The sequence below is a fragment of the Macaca mulatta genome, chromosome 20 (genome assembly GCF_049350105.2).
Source record: "Macaca mulatta isolate MMU2019108-1 chromosome 20, T2T-MMU8v2.0, whole genome shotgun sequence".
Taxonomy (NCBI): Eukaryota; Metazoa; Chordata; class Mammalia; order Primates; family Cercopithecidae; genus Macaca; species Macaca mulatta.
Genome location: NC_133425.1, coordinates 65,459,983 through 65,474,179, shown reverse-complemented (window position 1 = coordinate 65,474,179; position 14,197 = coordinate 65,459,983). Strand labels below are relative to the sequence as shown.

The window sequence follows — 14,197 nt, the reverse complement described above, 5'->3', positions numbered from 1 at the left end:
ACGGGGTTTCACAGGGTTAGCCAGGATGGTCTCGATCTCCTGACCTCATGATCCGCCCGTCTCAGCCTCCCAAAGTGCTGGGATTACAGGCTTGAGCCACCGCGCCCGGCCCATGATTTTTTTTTTTTAAGAGACAGGGTCTCCCTGTGTTGCCCAGGCTGGAGTGCAGTGGCACGATCATAACTCATTGCAGCCTCAAACTCCTGGTCTCAAGCAATCCTCCTGCCTCAGCTTCCCACACAGCCACCATGCCCAGCCATGATTACCTTTCAATGTCTGGCTTGGAGAATGCAGTGGGATGCCTGATCACTGTCTCAATACTATTCCATATTTACCAATTGCTCAGAAGAAAGCCCTGCCTATAAGCAGGGACTTTGAGCATGGACTATGTCTTAATTATCATTGAATGAATAAATAAATAAATAAATAAATAATAAATAAATAAACAAGATTTACTCCATTGTCTTCCCCAGCTACAGAAATGAGGCAATAGCCAGATTTTAAGCATAAGCTATTACATGAGAGGGCTTTCCTGCTGACAGGGCAACATCTCTAAATAACTGCAGCTCCCAATCAAGCAGCCTTTAGTCACCTCAGTGGAAGGAGGGGTAGCAACCGCCAGCCGACAATGACTGTGAGAATGGCCTAGTGCCCAAGGCTCAGATCCCATCCACCCTCCACCCCTCCTCCCTGCTAGCTCTGCTTCCCAATTCTCCCGGCCCTCCCAGGACTTCCTGAAGTGTTCACAGTGGACTCACACCGGCATGAGTTTATTTTTCTTTCCTTTCTGGGATAGGCTGTCTGCAGACACAGTTGATGGTCTATTTAGAGCTCACCAGAGACGGTTAGGCTTTATAAGTCTCCGAGATTACAGATCTTTTACATCTTCAGAGGACTTTAATGCCAAGGCAAGGGAGCCAATAAATCTGATATGTTTTCATCAAAGCAGGGCAAAAAAGAAGAGTACAGGAGGGAGAAAGAAAACTATCTAAGAGGCTCTGAAACTTTTCCATGTAAAAAAATCACTGGGAAGGACATGTTAAAATGCAGATTGTGACCAGCATTGGCCACCACTGACAGCTGATGATGGCCACCGGCAAATTCAAGGTCCCCAGCCCTACACGCACACACAAACACACATATACACACACTCTATCTCATGCACGTTCACATGCACTCTTAAACAAAATAGCTTAAATACATATACATGTTAAGAAAGGAAAATAAATTGTTCAAGCCTCTAAATATAGCTTCTTTTTTTTTTTGAGACAGCATCTAGCTCCGTTGCCCAGGCTGGATTGCAGGGGCTCCATCTTTGCTCACTATAGCCTCAAACTCCTGGGCTCAAGCAATCCTCCCAACTCAGCTTCCCAAAGTGCTGGTATTACAGGCATGAGCCATTGCACCTAGCTATAGTAGACGGCTTCTTTTTTATTTTATTTTATTTTATTTTATTTTTTTGAGATGCAGCTTCGCTCTTGTTGCCCAGGCTGGAGTGCAATGGCGCGATCTGGGCTCACCACAACCTCCGCCTCCTAGATTCAAGTGATTCTCCTGCCTCAGTCCCCCAAGTAGCTGGGATTACAGGCAGGTACCACCACGCCCGTTTAATTTTGTATTTTTTTTTTTTTTTTTTTTTAGTAGAGACAGGGTTTCTCCATGTTGGTCAGGCTGGCCTCGAACTCCCGACCTCAGGTGATCCACCCGCCTCAGCCTCCCAAAGTACTGGGATTAAACCCAGTCCATGCGCTGAGCCATGGTGCCCAGCCAACAGCTTCTACTAAGATCCTTTACATTAATCCATATTAATGAAAAATTTTATGAACCAAAAAGAAAATTAAATGCATTCTTCTCGTTTTTTTTTTGTTGTTGTTGTTGTTGTTGTTCCATTTCCCTGTATGACTATGGAAATTTTACTGAGATTCTAGACAGAAGCACCAGATATTCAAGCCAGAGGAAATCGTGAGGTGCTAGGAGGAGCAGCTCCACTCACAGACAGTCCTGTGGGCTTCATTCCAACTTGACTCCCTGCTATGGTTTGGATGCAGCTTGTCCCCACCAAAATTCATGTTGAAATTTGATTCCCAATGTGGCAGAGTTGGGAGGTGAGACCTAGTGTTTGGGTCATGGGAGTGGATCCCTCATGAAAAAATTAATGTCCTCTCACGGGGGTGAGTGAGTTCTCTCTGTTGGGAACCTGCAAGAATGTGGTATTAAAAAGAGCCTGGCCGGGCACGGTGGATCACGCCTGTAATCCCAGCACTTTAAGAGGCCGAGGCGGGCAGATCACCTGAGGTCAGGAGTTCAAGACCCGCCTGACCAACATGGAGAAACCCCATCTCTACTAAAAATACAAAATTAGCCAGGCAGCTACTCGAGAGGCTGAGGCAGGAGAATAGCTTGAACCTGGGAGGCAGAAGTTGCGGTGAGCTGAGATCGCACCATTGCACTCCAGCCTGGGCAACGAGAGTGAAACTCCATCTCAAAAAAATAAAAAAACTAAGAAAAATAAATTAAAAAAATAAAAAGGCCAGGCACAGTGGCTCACGCTTGTAATCCCAACACTTTGAGAGGCCGAGGTGCATGGATCACCTGAGGTCAGGGGTTTGAGACCAGCCTGACCAATATGGTGAAACCTGTCTCTACTAAAAATGCAAAAATTAGTCAGGCATGGTGGCATGTGCCTGTAGCCCCAGCTACTCAGGAGGCCGAGACAGAAGAATTGCTTGACCCCAGGAGGTGGAATTTGTAGTGAGCCAAGATTGTGCCACAGCACTCCAGCCTGGGTGACAGAGCAAGACTCCATCTCAAATAAATAAATAAATAAATAAATAAATAAATAAATAGAGGCTGGCAGCAGGTGTGGAGCCTGGCACACAACTGTAGTGCCAGCTACTTGGCAGGCTAAAGCAAGAGGATCACTGGAGCCTAGGATTTTGAGGCTGCAGTGAGCTGTGAGTGTGCCATTGCACTCTAGCCTGGGTGACAGAGCAAGACTCTAAATATATATTTGGTTTGAAGAAGAATAAAATAATGAACACTTGGGACCCACCACCTAGGCAAAGTAACAACATGACCAGTACCTTAGAAACTTTCTTTGTACTCTTTCCTCATTATACCTGTCTTCCTCCTCCCGAGATAACCACCTCCTGAACTCAGGGGTCATTATTCCCTTTTTTTTTTTTTTTTTTTTTTTGAGACGGAGTCTCGCTCTGTCGCCCAGGCTGGAGTGCAGTGGCCGGATCTCAGCTCACTGCAAGCTCCGCCTCCCGGGTTCACTCCATTCTCCGGCCTCAGCCTCCCGAGTAGCTGGGACTACAGGCGCTGCCACCTCGCCCGGCTATTTTTTGTATTTCTTAGTAGAGACGGGGTTTCACCGTGTTAGCCAGGATGGTCTCGATCTCCTGACCTCGTGATCCACCCATCTCGGCCTCCCAAAGTGCTGGGATTACAGGCTTGAGCCACCGCGCCCGGCCTTTTTTTTTTTTTTTTTTTTTTTTGATGCAGAGTCTCACTCCGTCACTTAGGCTGGAGTGCAGTGGTGCAAACTCAGCTCACTGCAACCTCCACCTCCCGGGTTCAAGTGATTCTCCTGCCTCAGCCTCCCAAATAGCTGGGATTACAGGTGCACGCCACCATGCCCAGCTAATTTTTATATTTTTAGTAGAGAAGTTGTTTCGCCATGTTGGCCAGGCTGATCTTGAATTCCTGACCTCAAGTGACCCACCCACCTCGGCCTCCCAAAATGCTGGGATTACAGGCATGAGCCACCACACCCAGCCCCATCCATTTTTTACAGTTTTGCTGCCTCTGAAGGTACGCATACAACATGTGTTGTTTGACTTTGCATTTTTCATCTTTCTACATATGACATCATACTACACACTGTTTTCTATGACCTGCTTCTCTTATTCAACATTATGTTTCTAAGATTTTACCATATGGATATAACCATCTTTCACCTATTTTTACTATAAGAGAGTATTCCATTATAGGAGTATATGATAATTTATGATATAAACTCTTTCTTTACACAATCAGACCTCTGATTCCATATTAACATAATCTGTGGGCAAACAAATTTATGCCACATGAATTGTTGGTGGCAGTCTCATGTTGGCTTCCATGTGCCAGACCAGATAATTTTTTTTTTTTTTTAAGACAGAGTCTGACTCTGTCGCCCAGGCTGGAGTGCAGTGGCACGATCTCGGCTCACTGCGAGCTCCGCCTCCCAGGTTCAGGCAATTCTCCTGCCTCAGCCTCCCGAGTAGCTGGGATTACAGGTGCACACTACCATGCCCAGCTAATTTTTGCACTTTTAGTAGAGACAGGGTTTCACCATGTTGGCCAGCCTGGTCTCAAACTCCTGACCTCAAGTGATCTGCCCGCCTCAGCCTCCAAAAGAGCTGAGATTACAGGCTTGAGCCACTGTGCCCAGGCTTCATCTGATTATTCTTGAAGAGGAGGCAAGATCCTACTAAGAAATGGAGCTGTGAGACCTTGCTTAGCAAGCAAATGGTGCTCTGTGGGATGAGCTTGGAGGAATGAACCCCTCAGACAAAACCGTTTCACAGTTCCAGTTCTACACTTTACCAAGCAGGGGAAAGGAGAGGAAAGGGTTGCTTTGACATTGCAGTCTTCACCTTCATGGGCACGTCAGAGCACCTTTGTTTGATCACAGTGAATAGCACCCAAGTCCAAGAAAAACCTACCCTTCAGACAGCAAAAGCTAAATATTTAGTCTGGGAGGCAGCAGGCAGAAGCCCCATCATTCTCTCTGCCCCCAGAAAGCAAGGACAGCAAAGGACTGCCCTTGATCCCAAAGGTCTGATTCATCACCTCTCAACTACAGTCCTTGATGTAAATGCACCGGTAACGCCTCACTTCCCAGGCTTAGCGGGGAGGGGGGTAGGTGTGCACAAACGACAGTCTCCAGACACAAAGAAAACCCACTGCCACTTCCACCGAGTGCTCTGGTTGCGTAAGGCCCTCTGACTGACATGCCTTATCTCAGTTCATTCCCACAATAACCCTGCAACAACCCTGTGAGGCAGGTGATATCCCCACTTTACACCTGAAAAAAAAAAATGGGCATCTGAGAGGTTTTGTGACTTATCCAAAATCACATAGCAAGTAAATGACAGGCCAGGATTTGATCTGTTATCTCCTGATTCCAAAGCCCTACACCGTTATCCAACAGACTACTCGGCCACCACCTACAATCATAAGCACGTGTGTACAGTGACCTTCATACCTGCAACAGCAGAGTGGAAAGGGGGCTTTAAGGAGGCAAAGAGACAGTCTTTGGGTAATATTTGCAAAAGTGTTTCCTGCTGAATGGCAACAGGTTCCACGTGAGTGCAGAATGAATACTTACCTAAATGGCAGAGGCCCGGGAAAACTCAGACGCTACACGTAGTAAAAGCCTGCAGCAGCTAACAGACTGCAGAGGACTCCGATACGGCTTACACTATCTGGAAGGTACCTTGCTCACCATCTAACTAGCACTGAATGTCTACCACGTGTGATGGGCCAAAATGAATCCGATTTCCTGTTGCAGCCTGGTTGCTGCGACACCAATGACCTGGTGTCATTCTCAACACCAATGACAACAAATAAGTTTTAACAGGATCTCTGAATTGCAAGGTCGATGAACTGGAGGAATTCAGAGACCAGTAAATAGGTCAAGAATTTAGATACAAACTTGTTAAGAGCTGAATCTGACTTTAAGCCCCAAATTAAGTGATATGGGTGTGTCTGAGACAAATTTTCCAACTCAGCTAAAAGACTAAGATGCAGTTACTAGCACCAAAGCTGAGAAGGCATCACTCTCTAAAGAGTGATTTCACTCAAGTATTCTTCCCTCTCTAAAGAGTGAAATGTTCAAGTATTCCTCGCCCACCGCTGTTCTAGCTTAAGAAACTGTTTCCGGCGACGGCAGTAACAGCGGCAGCTACAGCGGGGACGCGAGCGGGGCGGTGACGGTGTGGGAGGTGGTCTCACTCTTGGGAAAACTGCTGGGCACCGTCGCCGCGCTGAAGGTGGTTCTGTACCTGCTCCGAGTGTGCTCAGCGATGGCCTGGAAATCCGGCGGCGCCAGCCACTCGGAGCTAATCCACAATCTCCGCAAAAACGGAATCATCAAGACAGATAAAGTATTTGAAGTGATGCTAGCTACAGACCGCTCTCACTATGCAAAATGTAACCCTTACATGGATTCTCCACAATCAATAGGTTTCCAAGCAACAATCAGTGCTCCACACATGCATGCATATGCACTAGAACTTCTATTTGATCAGTTGCATGAAGGAGCTAAAGCTCTTGATGTAGGATCTGGAAGTGGAATCCTTACTGCATGTTTTGCACGTATGGTTGGATGTACTGGAAAAGTCATAGGAATTGATCACATTAAAGAGCTAGTAGATGACTCAATAAATAATGTCAGGAAGGACGATCCAACACTTCTGTCTTCAGGGAGAGTACAGCTTGTTGTGGGGGATGGAAGAATGGGATATGCTGAAGAAGCCCCTTATGACGCCATTCATGTAGGAGCTGCAGCCCCCGTTGTACCCCAGGCACTAATAGACCAGTTAAAGCCTGGAGGAAGATTGATATTGCCAGTTGGTCCTGCAGGTGGAAACCAAATGTTGGAGCAGTATGACAAGCTACAAGATGGCAGCGTCAAAATGAAGCCTCTGATGGGGGTGATATACGTGCCTTTAACAGATAAAGAAAAGCAGTGGTCCAGGTGGAAGTGATTTTATCTTCTGCTCTTTCTTCTTCCACACATGCAAGGTGAAAGGGTGTGGATTTTAAGACATTAGATTACAAGAGCTGTTTTGGTTGTCACCTTTATGCTCCTCCATTATAACATCAGAAATTCATTACATTAAAAATGTGAAAAATGAAAAAAAAAAAAAAAAGAAACTGTTTCCTCCAGTTCCAGGTGCCCATCATGGCTTTGTTGACAAAAGATTTGCCAATTACACTGTCATTTGTCACCCCGTGAGACCCAACTATTGTAAGTCACCTACGGAGACACAGAAAACATGACTGGTCTTCGGGAGCGAGGCAACGCCTTTACAGTGACTTGGAAAAAAGAGAATGGGGAAATGGCATCTCTGCTTCTAATAAGGGTACGGAAAAAAGATCCGAATGTACATCTTGTCTTGCTCCCGCCACCTGCCAGTCACTGCAACCTCATAAGCCCATAAAACAATCAAATCAGGAGAAGCTGACGGCTGTCCTCAGAGGGATCTTTTAAGATGCTGCGGGTATTGGCTAAAATCATATTCCATTTCTCAAAGCATTATTACCCCTCCCTGGGATCTGTTTGGGAAGTTTTTTGGTTTTTTGGTTTTTTTTTTAACCAAACATAGTCTCACTCTGTTACCGAGGCTATAGTGTAGTGCCTTGTTGCTAGCTCAGTGCAGCTGCAGCCTCAAACTCTTGGGCTCAAGCAATCCTCCTACCTCAGCCTCCCAAGTAGCTGGGACTACAGGCACACACTACCACGCCCAGCTCATTTTTCTATCTTTTATAGAGACCGAGTCTCCCTATGTTGCCCAGGCTGGTCTTGGAACTCCTGGCCTCAAGTGATCCTCCCACCTTGATCTTCCAAAAGAGCTGGAATTACAGGCATGAGCCACTGTGCCTGGCCTCATTTAGGAAGATTTTTACTGCCAGTTACTTACCTACTCTCTGCAGGTAATAAAGATTTACAAACATATTTGTAGTTTGTACTTTTAAGATTATTTTCCTCAAAATGTCCTTTAAATATCTGGTGATTTTGCACATGCAATAAACAATAAACAAAGGTGCCAACCCTCTCCCTCGTCTCTCTATACTTAGAGTTATTTTCCTGCCTAGATGTTCAGTTACCATGGAAATGAGTTTGCACCACTAACACAGGTATAAAATGGGAATTTCGGTAAATTAAATTATGTCATTTGTAAAATGTATAACAAGTATAATATTTGGACTCTAAGTGTAGGAGGTCTTTTTTTTTTTTTTTTTTTTTTTTTTTGAGATGGAGTCTCGCTCTGTCGCCCAGGCTGGAGTGCAGTGGCATGATCTCTGCTCACTGCAAGCTCCGCCTCCCGGGTTCATGCCATTCTCCTGCCTCAGCCTCCCGAGTAGCTGGGACTACAGGCGCCCGCCACCACGTCCGGCTAATTTTTTGTATTTTTAGTAGAGACGGGGTTTCACCGTGTTAGCCAGCATGGTCTCAATCTCCTGACCTCGTGATCCTTCTGCCTCGGCCTCCCAAAGTGCTGGGATTACAGGCTTGAGCCACCGCGCCCGGCCTGTAGGAGGTCTTAACCAACACTCCAAGGGAACCCTGGGCCACCCCCTAAAGCAGAATGCACGACAGAAAATCTCACAAAGAACCATTGCTCTAAGCATTTCTATGTGTGTCCTGGAAGAATAACTGTGGCAGCAGCACCTGACATACAAAAGAGCAGTCGAGTTTCCTGTTCGACGGTTCCTTTGATCCAATAACCTACTTAGCTAGTCCCAGTCTTCGTCAAGGAGCCTCTGACCCTTCTAAGAATCCTGAATTCTTTCACAGCCATAAAAAATGAATAAAAAGTAAGCCTATAATCTTAGCTTATGCTAGATTATAGCACAGTGGCTTATGCCTATAACCTTAGCACTTGGGGAGGCCAAGACAGGAGAATCAGTTGAGTCCAGGAGTTTGAGACCAGCCTGGGCAACATGGTAAAATCCCATCTCTAGAAAAATTTAAAAATTAGCTAGGCGTGGTGGCACATGCCTGTGGTCTCAGCTACTTAGGATGCTGAGGTGGGTCTGCATCTTGAGCCCAGGAGGTCAAGCCTGCCGTGAGCCGTGATGGTGCCACAGCACTCCAGCCTGGGCAACAGAGCAAGACCCCATATCAAAAAACAAAACAAAAGAATGAAATCACGTCATGTCCTTTGCAGCGACATGAATATAGCCGGAGGCTGGAGGCCATTATCCTAAGCAAATTAATGCTGAAACAGAAAACCAAATACCACATGTTCTCATTTATAAGTGGGAGCTAAACATTGGGTAAACATGAACACAAAGATATAAATAATAAACACTGGGGACTCCAAGAACAAGGAGAGAGGAGCAAGGATTGAAAAACTACCAATCAGGTACTATGTTCACTATCTGGGCAATGGGATCATTAGAAGCCCAAACCTCAACATCATGTAATATACCCATGTAACAAACCTGTTCATGTACCCCCTGAATCTAAAATAAAAACAAAAATTAAAAATCTAAATTCAATTTAAAAAAAAAAAAAAAGGATCCTGAGTTCTGGACTCCTCTATTAGCCTCCTTCACCACTGAGTCAGTTACAAGATCTCTGGAAATGTCCAACAGTTTCTACCATAAAATGTTCCCCGCCATGTCCCAACATGTTTTCAATAGCTCTAAGCATCTTCTCAGCTCTTTCTCATAGCCAAGGGGGGTCTTACCGGGATCTTCCACCAAAGCAGTTTGTGCTGGGGAGCTGGTGCCGGTTCTCTGGAGCTACCGCTGTTCCACTGGAGTCTCTCGAAGGTGGCTGTGATCCTAGAAAGGAATCAATCACAAGAAAAGACAGAAGCATTGAGGAGCTCAACTCATGTTCGAGATTTGACAGCTAGGAACAGAACTCCCTCTGCGTGTTAGAGTTGCCACCACCACAGGATACGGACATCCAGCAAGCTGCAGCCACCAGAAGGAGAGGAACAGGGACGATCACACAGGATCCAATCCATGCCATGGAGCAGTGGGGCTCAAACCTTGGAAACAGCTTCTCTTCTCCAAGACATTCAAGAGCATCCAAGGCACTTACAAGCAAATTGCCTTATCCATTAAATGAATCTCAGCCTCAAAAACATGAGATAGAGAACAAACGCTAACCGTGCAAAGTAGGGGCCAGGAATCGGGGGCATTTCTCCATAACACACCCAGAGAGCTTTTACAAAGCCAAATCAGATCATCATAGTCTTCTGCTAGAAACCCTTCAACAACTTTCTGTTTCTCAAGATGAGGTTCAAAATCCCTACCAAGGGCTTCAAGGCTGCACGATCTGAGTTGACCTGTTTCTCCGACCTCACCTCCTCCATTCTCTCTCCTTCTTGCTCCTAATAATCCAACCACACTGACTGCCTCTGTTCCCATCACAGGCCAAGCCACCCCTTCACCCCACACCCCCACCATGGCCTGTCTAAACTCCTTGTCCTCCAGGTCTCAGCTTCCTCAGAGAAACCGTCCCTGATCCCTCAATTTAGATGAGATCTCCCCCAACAAAGTACAGGAATCTCATGCCACCCTGTGGTTTTCACTGATAGCTTTTGTCACAATCACAGCTATGTAATTACCTGTGTGTTTACTCATTTGATGTCTAACTTCCCCTGCCCTCATCAAGTAGACTGTAAACCTCAAGCAGTGGAGACCATGTGAATTTGGCCCATTGCCATCCGGCTGGCACCTGGTCTAAGACCTAGTGCATACCAGGGATACAATTATGTATATATGTGTTGAACGAGTGAATGACGCATGTTTTTCTCCAAGCACCAAAGCACCCCAAGCACTGATCAGTGCAGTTGGATTTTTCTCCACAGTCAAGGCCCATCCAGCCACTGAGATTCCAACCAACTGCCCTTGAATTGGAATTCAAACTGCACCCCTTTGAAGCTACAGAAATCCTACTTGGTGCCTGGAAAGTGCCATGATTACATCACATCTAAGAAAACATTTAATGGGAAAAATTAATGGAGAAACCCAACCCATTTCAGACCTCAGAATTATTCATGAAATAATTTCCTACTAGATCCAAAGGTGACTAATTTCAGACTAGATCAAAAGAAACAAACTACCAATATTCGGGACAGAGAAGGGGACACTCTCCAAATTCCCAGCTCTGTCTGTATTTTGCTAGTGTGTATCTCTAGGAAAACACAGGGTCCCCTTCCCAACTCCTCATAAAAACACCCTCAACCTCCCCAAAAAGTGTAACTGTATTGGGAAGGAAAATGGGCCAAAGTCACATTTGATAAAGATATTTCATTTTCCAAAGTCCACATGGGATGAAAGATGTTTTTCTCTGCTATCAAACCAAACAATTACACAATTTACAGAGACTGGACATTTACTGTGGCCCTTGATCAGAAAGTGGCCCTTGAAAATTCATGTCGTGATATTGATCCACGGTGCTAAGAAGAGTCGGGGCTAGCTATGGGCCAGGCTGAGTGGTAATCAAACCAAGATGCCTAGTAGAGAACCAAGCTCTCAGCACCTCCTGGCCCCTGCCCAGCCCCACCCCGTCCCGGCACAGCCCTGAGGAGCAGGGCGGCACTCACCGTCTGTCACAGCACTGCCATTAGGCACACTTCCCAGATCAACAGTCGGCCCGTCCAGGAAAATTGTCAGCTCTCCGCCTGAGACAACACTGCCTTTGTTCTCCGTCTGCAGGTTCAGGGTCAGCTGCGTGTTCTCCACTGTGGGGTACAAAAGGCAACATGGATGGGCTAAAGCAAATGCACCCCAAGTTAAGATTCTCTAAATTAGAAGCTCCCATTTCACCTTCGCTGGCTTCCCTGAGAATGCTTTCCCCGCATCTTCAAATTTTGCCTCGTCGCATGGAACAAAGAGTGGGAAGGAATATGTCTAATGAAATCACTGTTGTATCAGGTTGGAGGGGAAGGTGTACTCTTTCTAAACATTTCATATCACCAGATCAGCAACATAATTTCCACATTACTGATGTATTAGTTTGTTTACACTTGCAGGACTGTGAGAAAACCACAGGGATACTGATGGTGTACAGATGAAGAAATAGTTGCAAGTAATATCCCCCTGCCCATAGAAACCAAAGAGACCCTAAGGAACTGTCAACAGGAGACATCTCCATCTGGAGAGGGATTGCAGGGGCTTATTCTTTTCTTATTTGTGCTAAAACATATTGTTGTTTTTTTAAATTTTCAATCCTGAAAATGTATTGCCTTGAAATAAGGGAAAAAAGTTACAACAATGAAACTTCAATGCAGGCTAATCGGCCCCATCACTGACTGAAGGAGAGAGAGGTGAGAAGTAGCCCAGAGCACCCTGTCCCCAAGGATACCAGGTAGATTCAGTCCTGTGGGTGACTGTAGCAAAAAAAAACAGAACAAACTGACTGGAGGCAGAAGCACCAAGCCCTAGGCAGGCTAGAAACTGCTGCACACACCCCCTCCACCCTGCTACTGAACTTGGCTGTGCTGAATAGCTTCTGTCTAGTTAAGTGTTTAGTCCACACTGAATACTTCAGTTCCCTTCAGTTCAGTCCAGCCAGGAGTTACGGCCTTTAGTTCAGGGCTGTTAAATAATTACCAAAAGGGAATCAGCCTTTATGAGGATTTCCACAGGGTCTGTCCACACCACACCTTACAAAACCAGACCAGGCAAGTGCCACGTATCTGAACCTCCCTCCCCACCCACCCCACCCAGTCCAACACCTTGTTTTATTTCTTAGTTGCTACTGCACGATAATAAGCTATCTTACCTGTTTTCTAGAACAAGGTAGAGTATGTATAAATGTCTCCATAAGCACACTAAGGTAAATTTGAGCATTTTCTACAGATAACCCCCCTTTCCTCCACCCCCGCAAAAAAGACAGCTCTAAATCCCTCTACAGATACAACCCTTTAAGAACTTAGCAGAAAATTCTAGATCAATTCAAGGATCTATTATAATAAGATAGAAACCAGTTACCCTTTGGTTTTCAAGCTCTCCTAAGCGCTCTACCTTCCCTTAATCTCTCTTCCCTGCCATGGATCTCTCCAACTCTTTTTTGAGTGAGTCTGCTGCTATTTTCAGCCAGTTCCACTAAGGGCCTTGGTGAGTACTAAATGTTTCTATAAAATAACACTTGTAGTTTCCAAAGGAAATGAGTTCCTTCAAAAGCCAAGGAGTATGGAAAGGAACTGAGACCTTTCAACCCCCAGCCACCACTTGTCATCCCTGGGAGTGGCCACTTGGGAAGCACCTGCTCCAGCCCCAGCAGAGCCTAACCCTACAGCTTAGTCCACATCCTGAATGCAGCCTCGGGAGAGATCCCAGGCCAGGCTGCCCAGCTAAGCTGCTGCCAAATCTAGCCCCCTGAAACTGTGCGATCATAAATGTTGATTATTGTGGGCTTTTTTTTTTTTAAGTCAAGGAGGGTTTCCCTACTCCATTATGCCAAGATCCAGTGCCTAAGTCTCTGGCAGTAGGGATATTAAGCACATGGGTTAAGAGGGGGTGTGGTCAAGCACTCTGAGTTTAATTCACAGTCCCTGAGAGCTGTGCAGCAAGAAGCAAATGACCTAAACTGAGCATCGGTCTCCCTACTTGCAAAACAGGGGAAATCATGGCACCTTTTTCAGAGGACTCTTGCAAAGAAGTAAATGGCACCTACTGAGCTCCTAATAAGCTGTCATTTTTATCATCTTCCTGTTGACTTTCCTGTTTTTAGGCTGAAGAGTCCTAATTCCTCTTGGTCTAATTTCTCATTCACCGTATTTGTTTTTTGTTTTATTTTTTAATTTTTTTTTATAGAGACGTGGTTCACTATGTTGCCCAGGCTGGTCTCTAACTCCTGGCCTCAAGCAATCCTCCCACCTCGGCCTCCCAAAGTGCTGGGATTACAGGAGTGAGCCACTGCACCGTAGCCTTCATTCATTTTAGTCATTCTTCTCTTGATCCTTCTGGTCCTTCTGAGACTTTTTTGGGCTGTGACCACAGAATCTTCCAAGGTAAGCCACAGACCCATCACGCAGACAAACTGTCTTTTTATCTTGTTTTCAGGTCATCTCCTAAAGGCGCCCAGCCTTCTGGCTCCAGTACACAGACCACTGTTGGAAGTGTGCTGAGGGATGAGCATTCCAGAAGGGCTCCTTGATTCCTGTCCTGATACCTCAAAGGTCGTCATTTCATAAATGGAGTGTGGACACTTTTTTGCCTCCTTCCTGGAGGACTGATAATGTTCAACAGGAGAGTGGAGGAACCCAAGGCCTCTCGCTGCTCATTTCTACCCCTGTGACAGTCACAGTGCCATGGCCTTGGACAGAAGCCAGAGAGATAGCCTGCATTTTCCTCTCCATGGTCTCGTCCCAAGGATCCAAGTTAGCTCTTCTATCTAGTTTATCTACTCATTGTCTCCAGTGGAATCATTATATATTTGAAGGCTCAGAAGCCA

General features: G+C 45.8%; 2 protein-coding genes across 13 annotated transcripts in view; one reads left to right on the top strand and one right to left on the bottom strand.

Annotated features, from left to right (window-relative positions):
• The window catches only part of WWP2 (WW domain containing E3 ubiquitin protein ligase 2), a 184,180-nt gene that overhangs the window by 93,437 nt on the left and 76,546 nt on the right, over window positions 1–14,197 (bottom strand). For 10 of the 11 annotated variants that reach the window (XR_013410879.1, XR_013410880.1, NM_001267601.2 and 7 more), the window contains 2 exon segments: window positions 11,343–11,480; window positions 9,471–9,567 (listed from right to left, as the gene is read on the bottom strand). Coding sequence is in view for 5 of the 11 variants with exons in the window: in NM_001267601.2 (NP_001254530.1) it covers window positions 9,471–9,567; window positions 11,343–11,480 (235 nt within the window). In the remaining 6 variants the exon portion in view is untranslated. 11 annotated transcript variants of the gene reach the window in all.
• LOC100426255 (protein-L-isoaspartate(D-aspartate) O-methyltransferase) lies at window positions 5,940–6,927 on the top strand. 2 transcript variants are annotated; one of them, XM_077984561.1, is made up of 2 exons: window positions 5,940–6,129; window positions 6,235–6,927. In XM_077984561.1, the coding sequence occupies exons 1-2, from the start codon at window positions 6,075–6,077 to the stop codon at window positions 6,756–6,758; spliced, it is 579 nt and encodes a 192-aa protein (XP_077840687.1). In that variant the 5' UTR covers window positions 5,940–6,074; the 3' UTR covers window positions 6,759–6,927. The 2 variants fall into 2 exon arrangements, with proteins under 2 accessions (XP_077840687.1, XP_014981992.3); XM_015126506.3 differs by having other exon boundaries at window positions 5,940–6,927.

Coding starts and splice junctions, on each gene's coding strand:
- LOC100426255 (XM_015126506.3), top strand. CDS start 6,075: ATGGCCTGGAAATCCGGCGGCGCCAGCCACTCGGAGCTAATCCACAAT.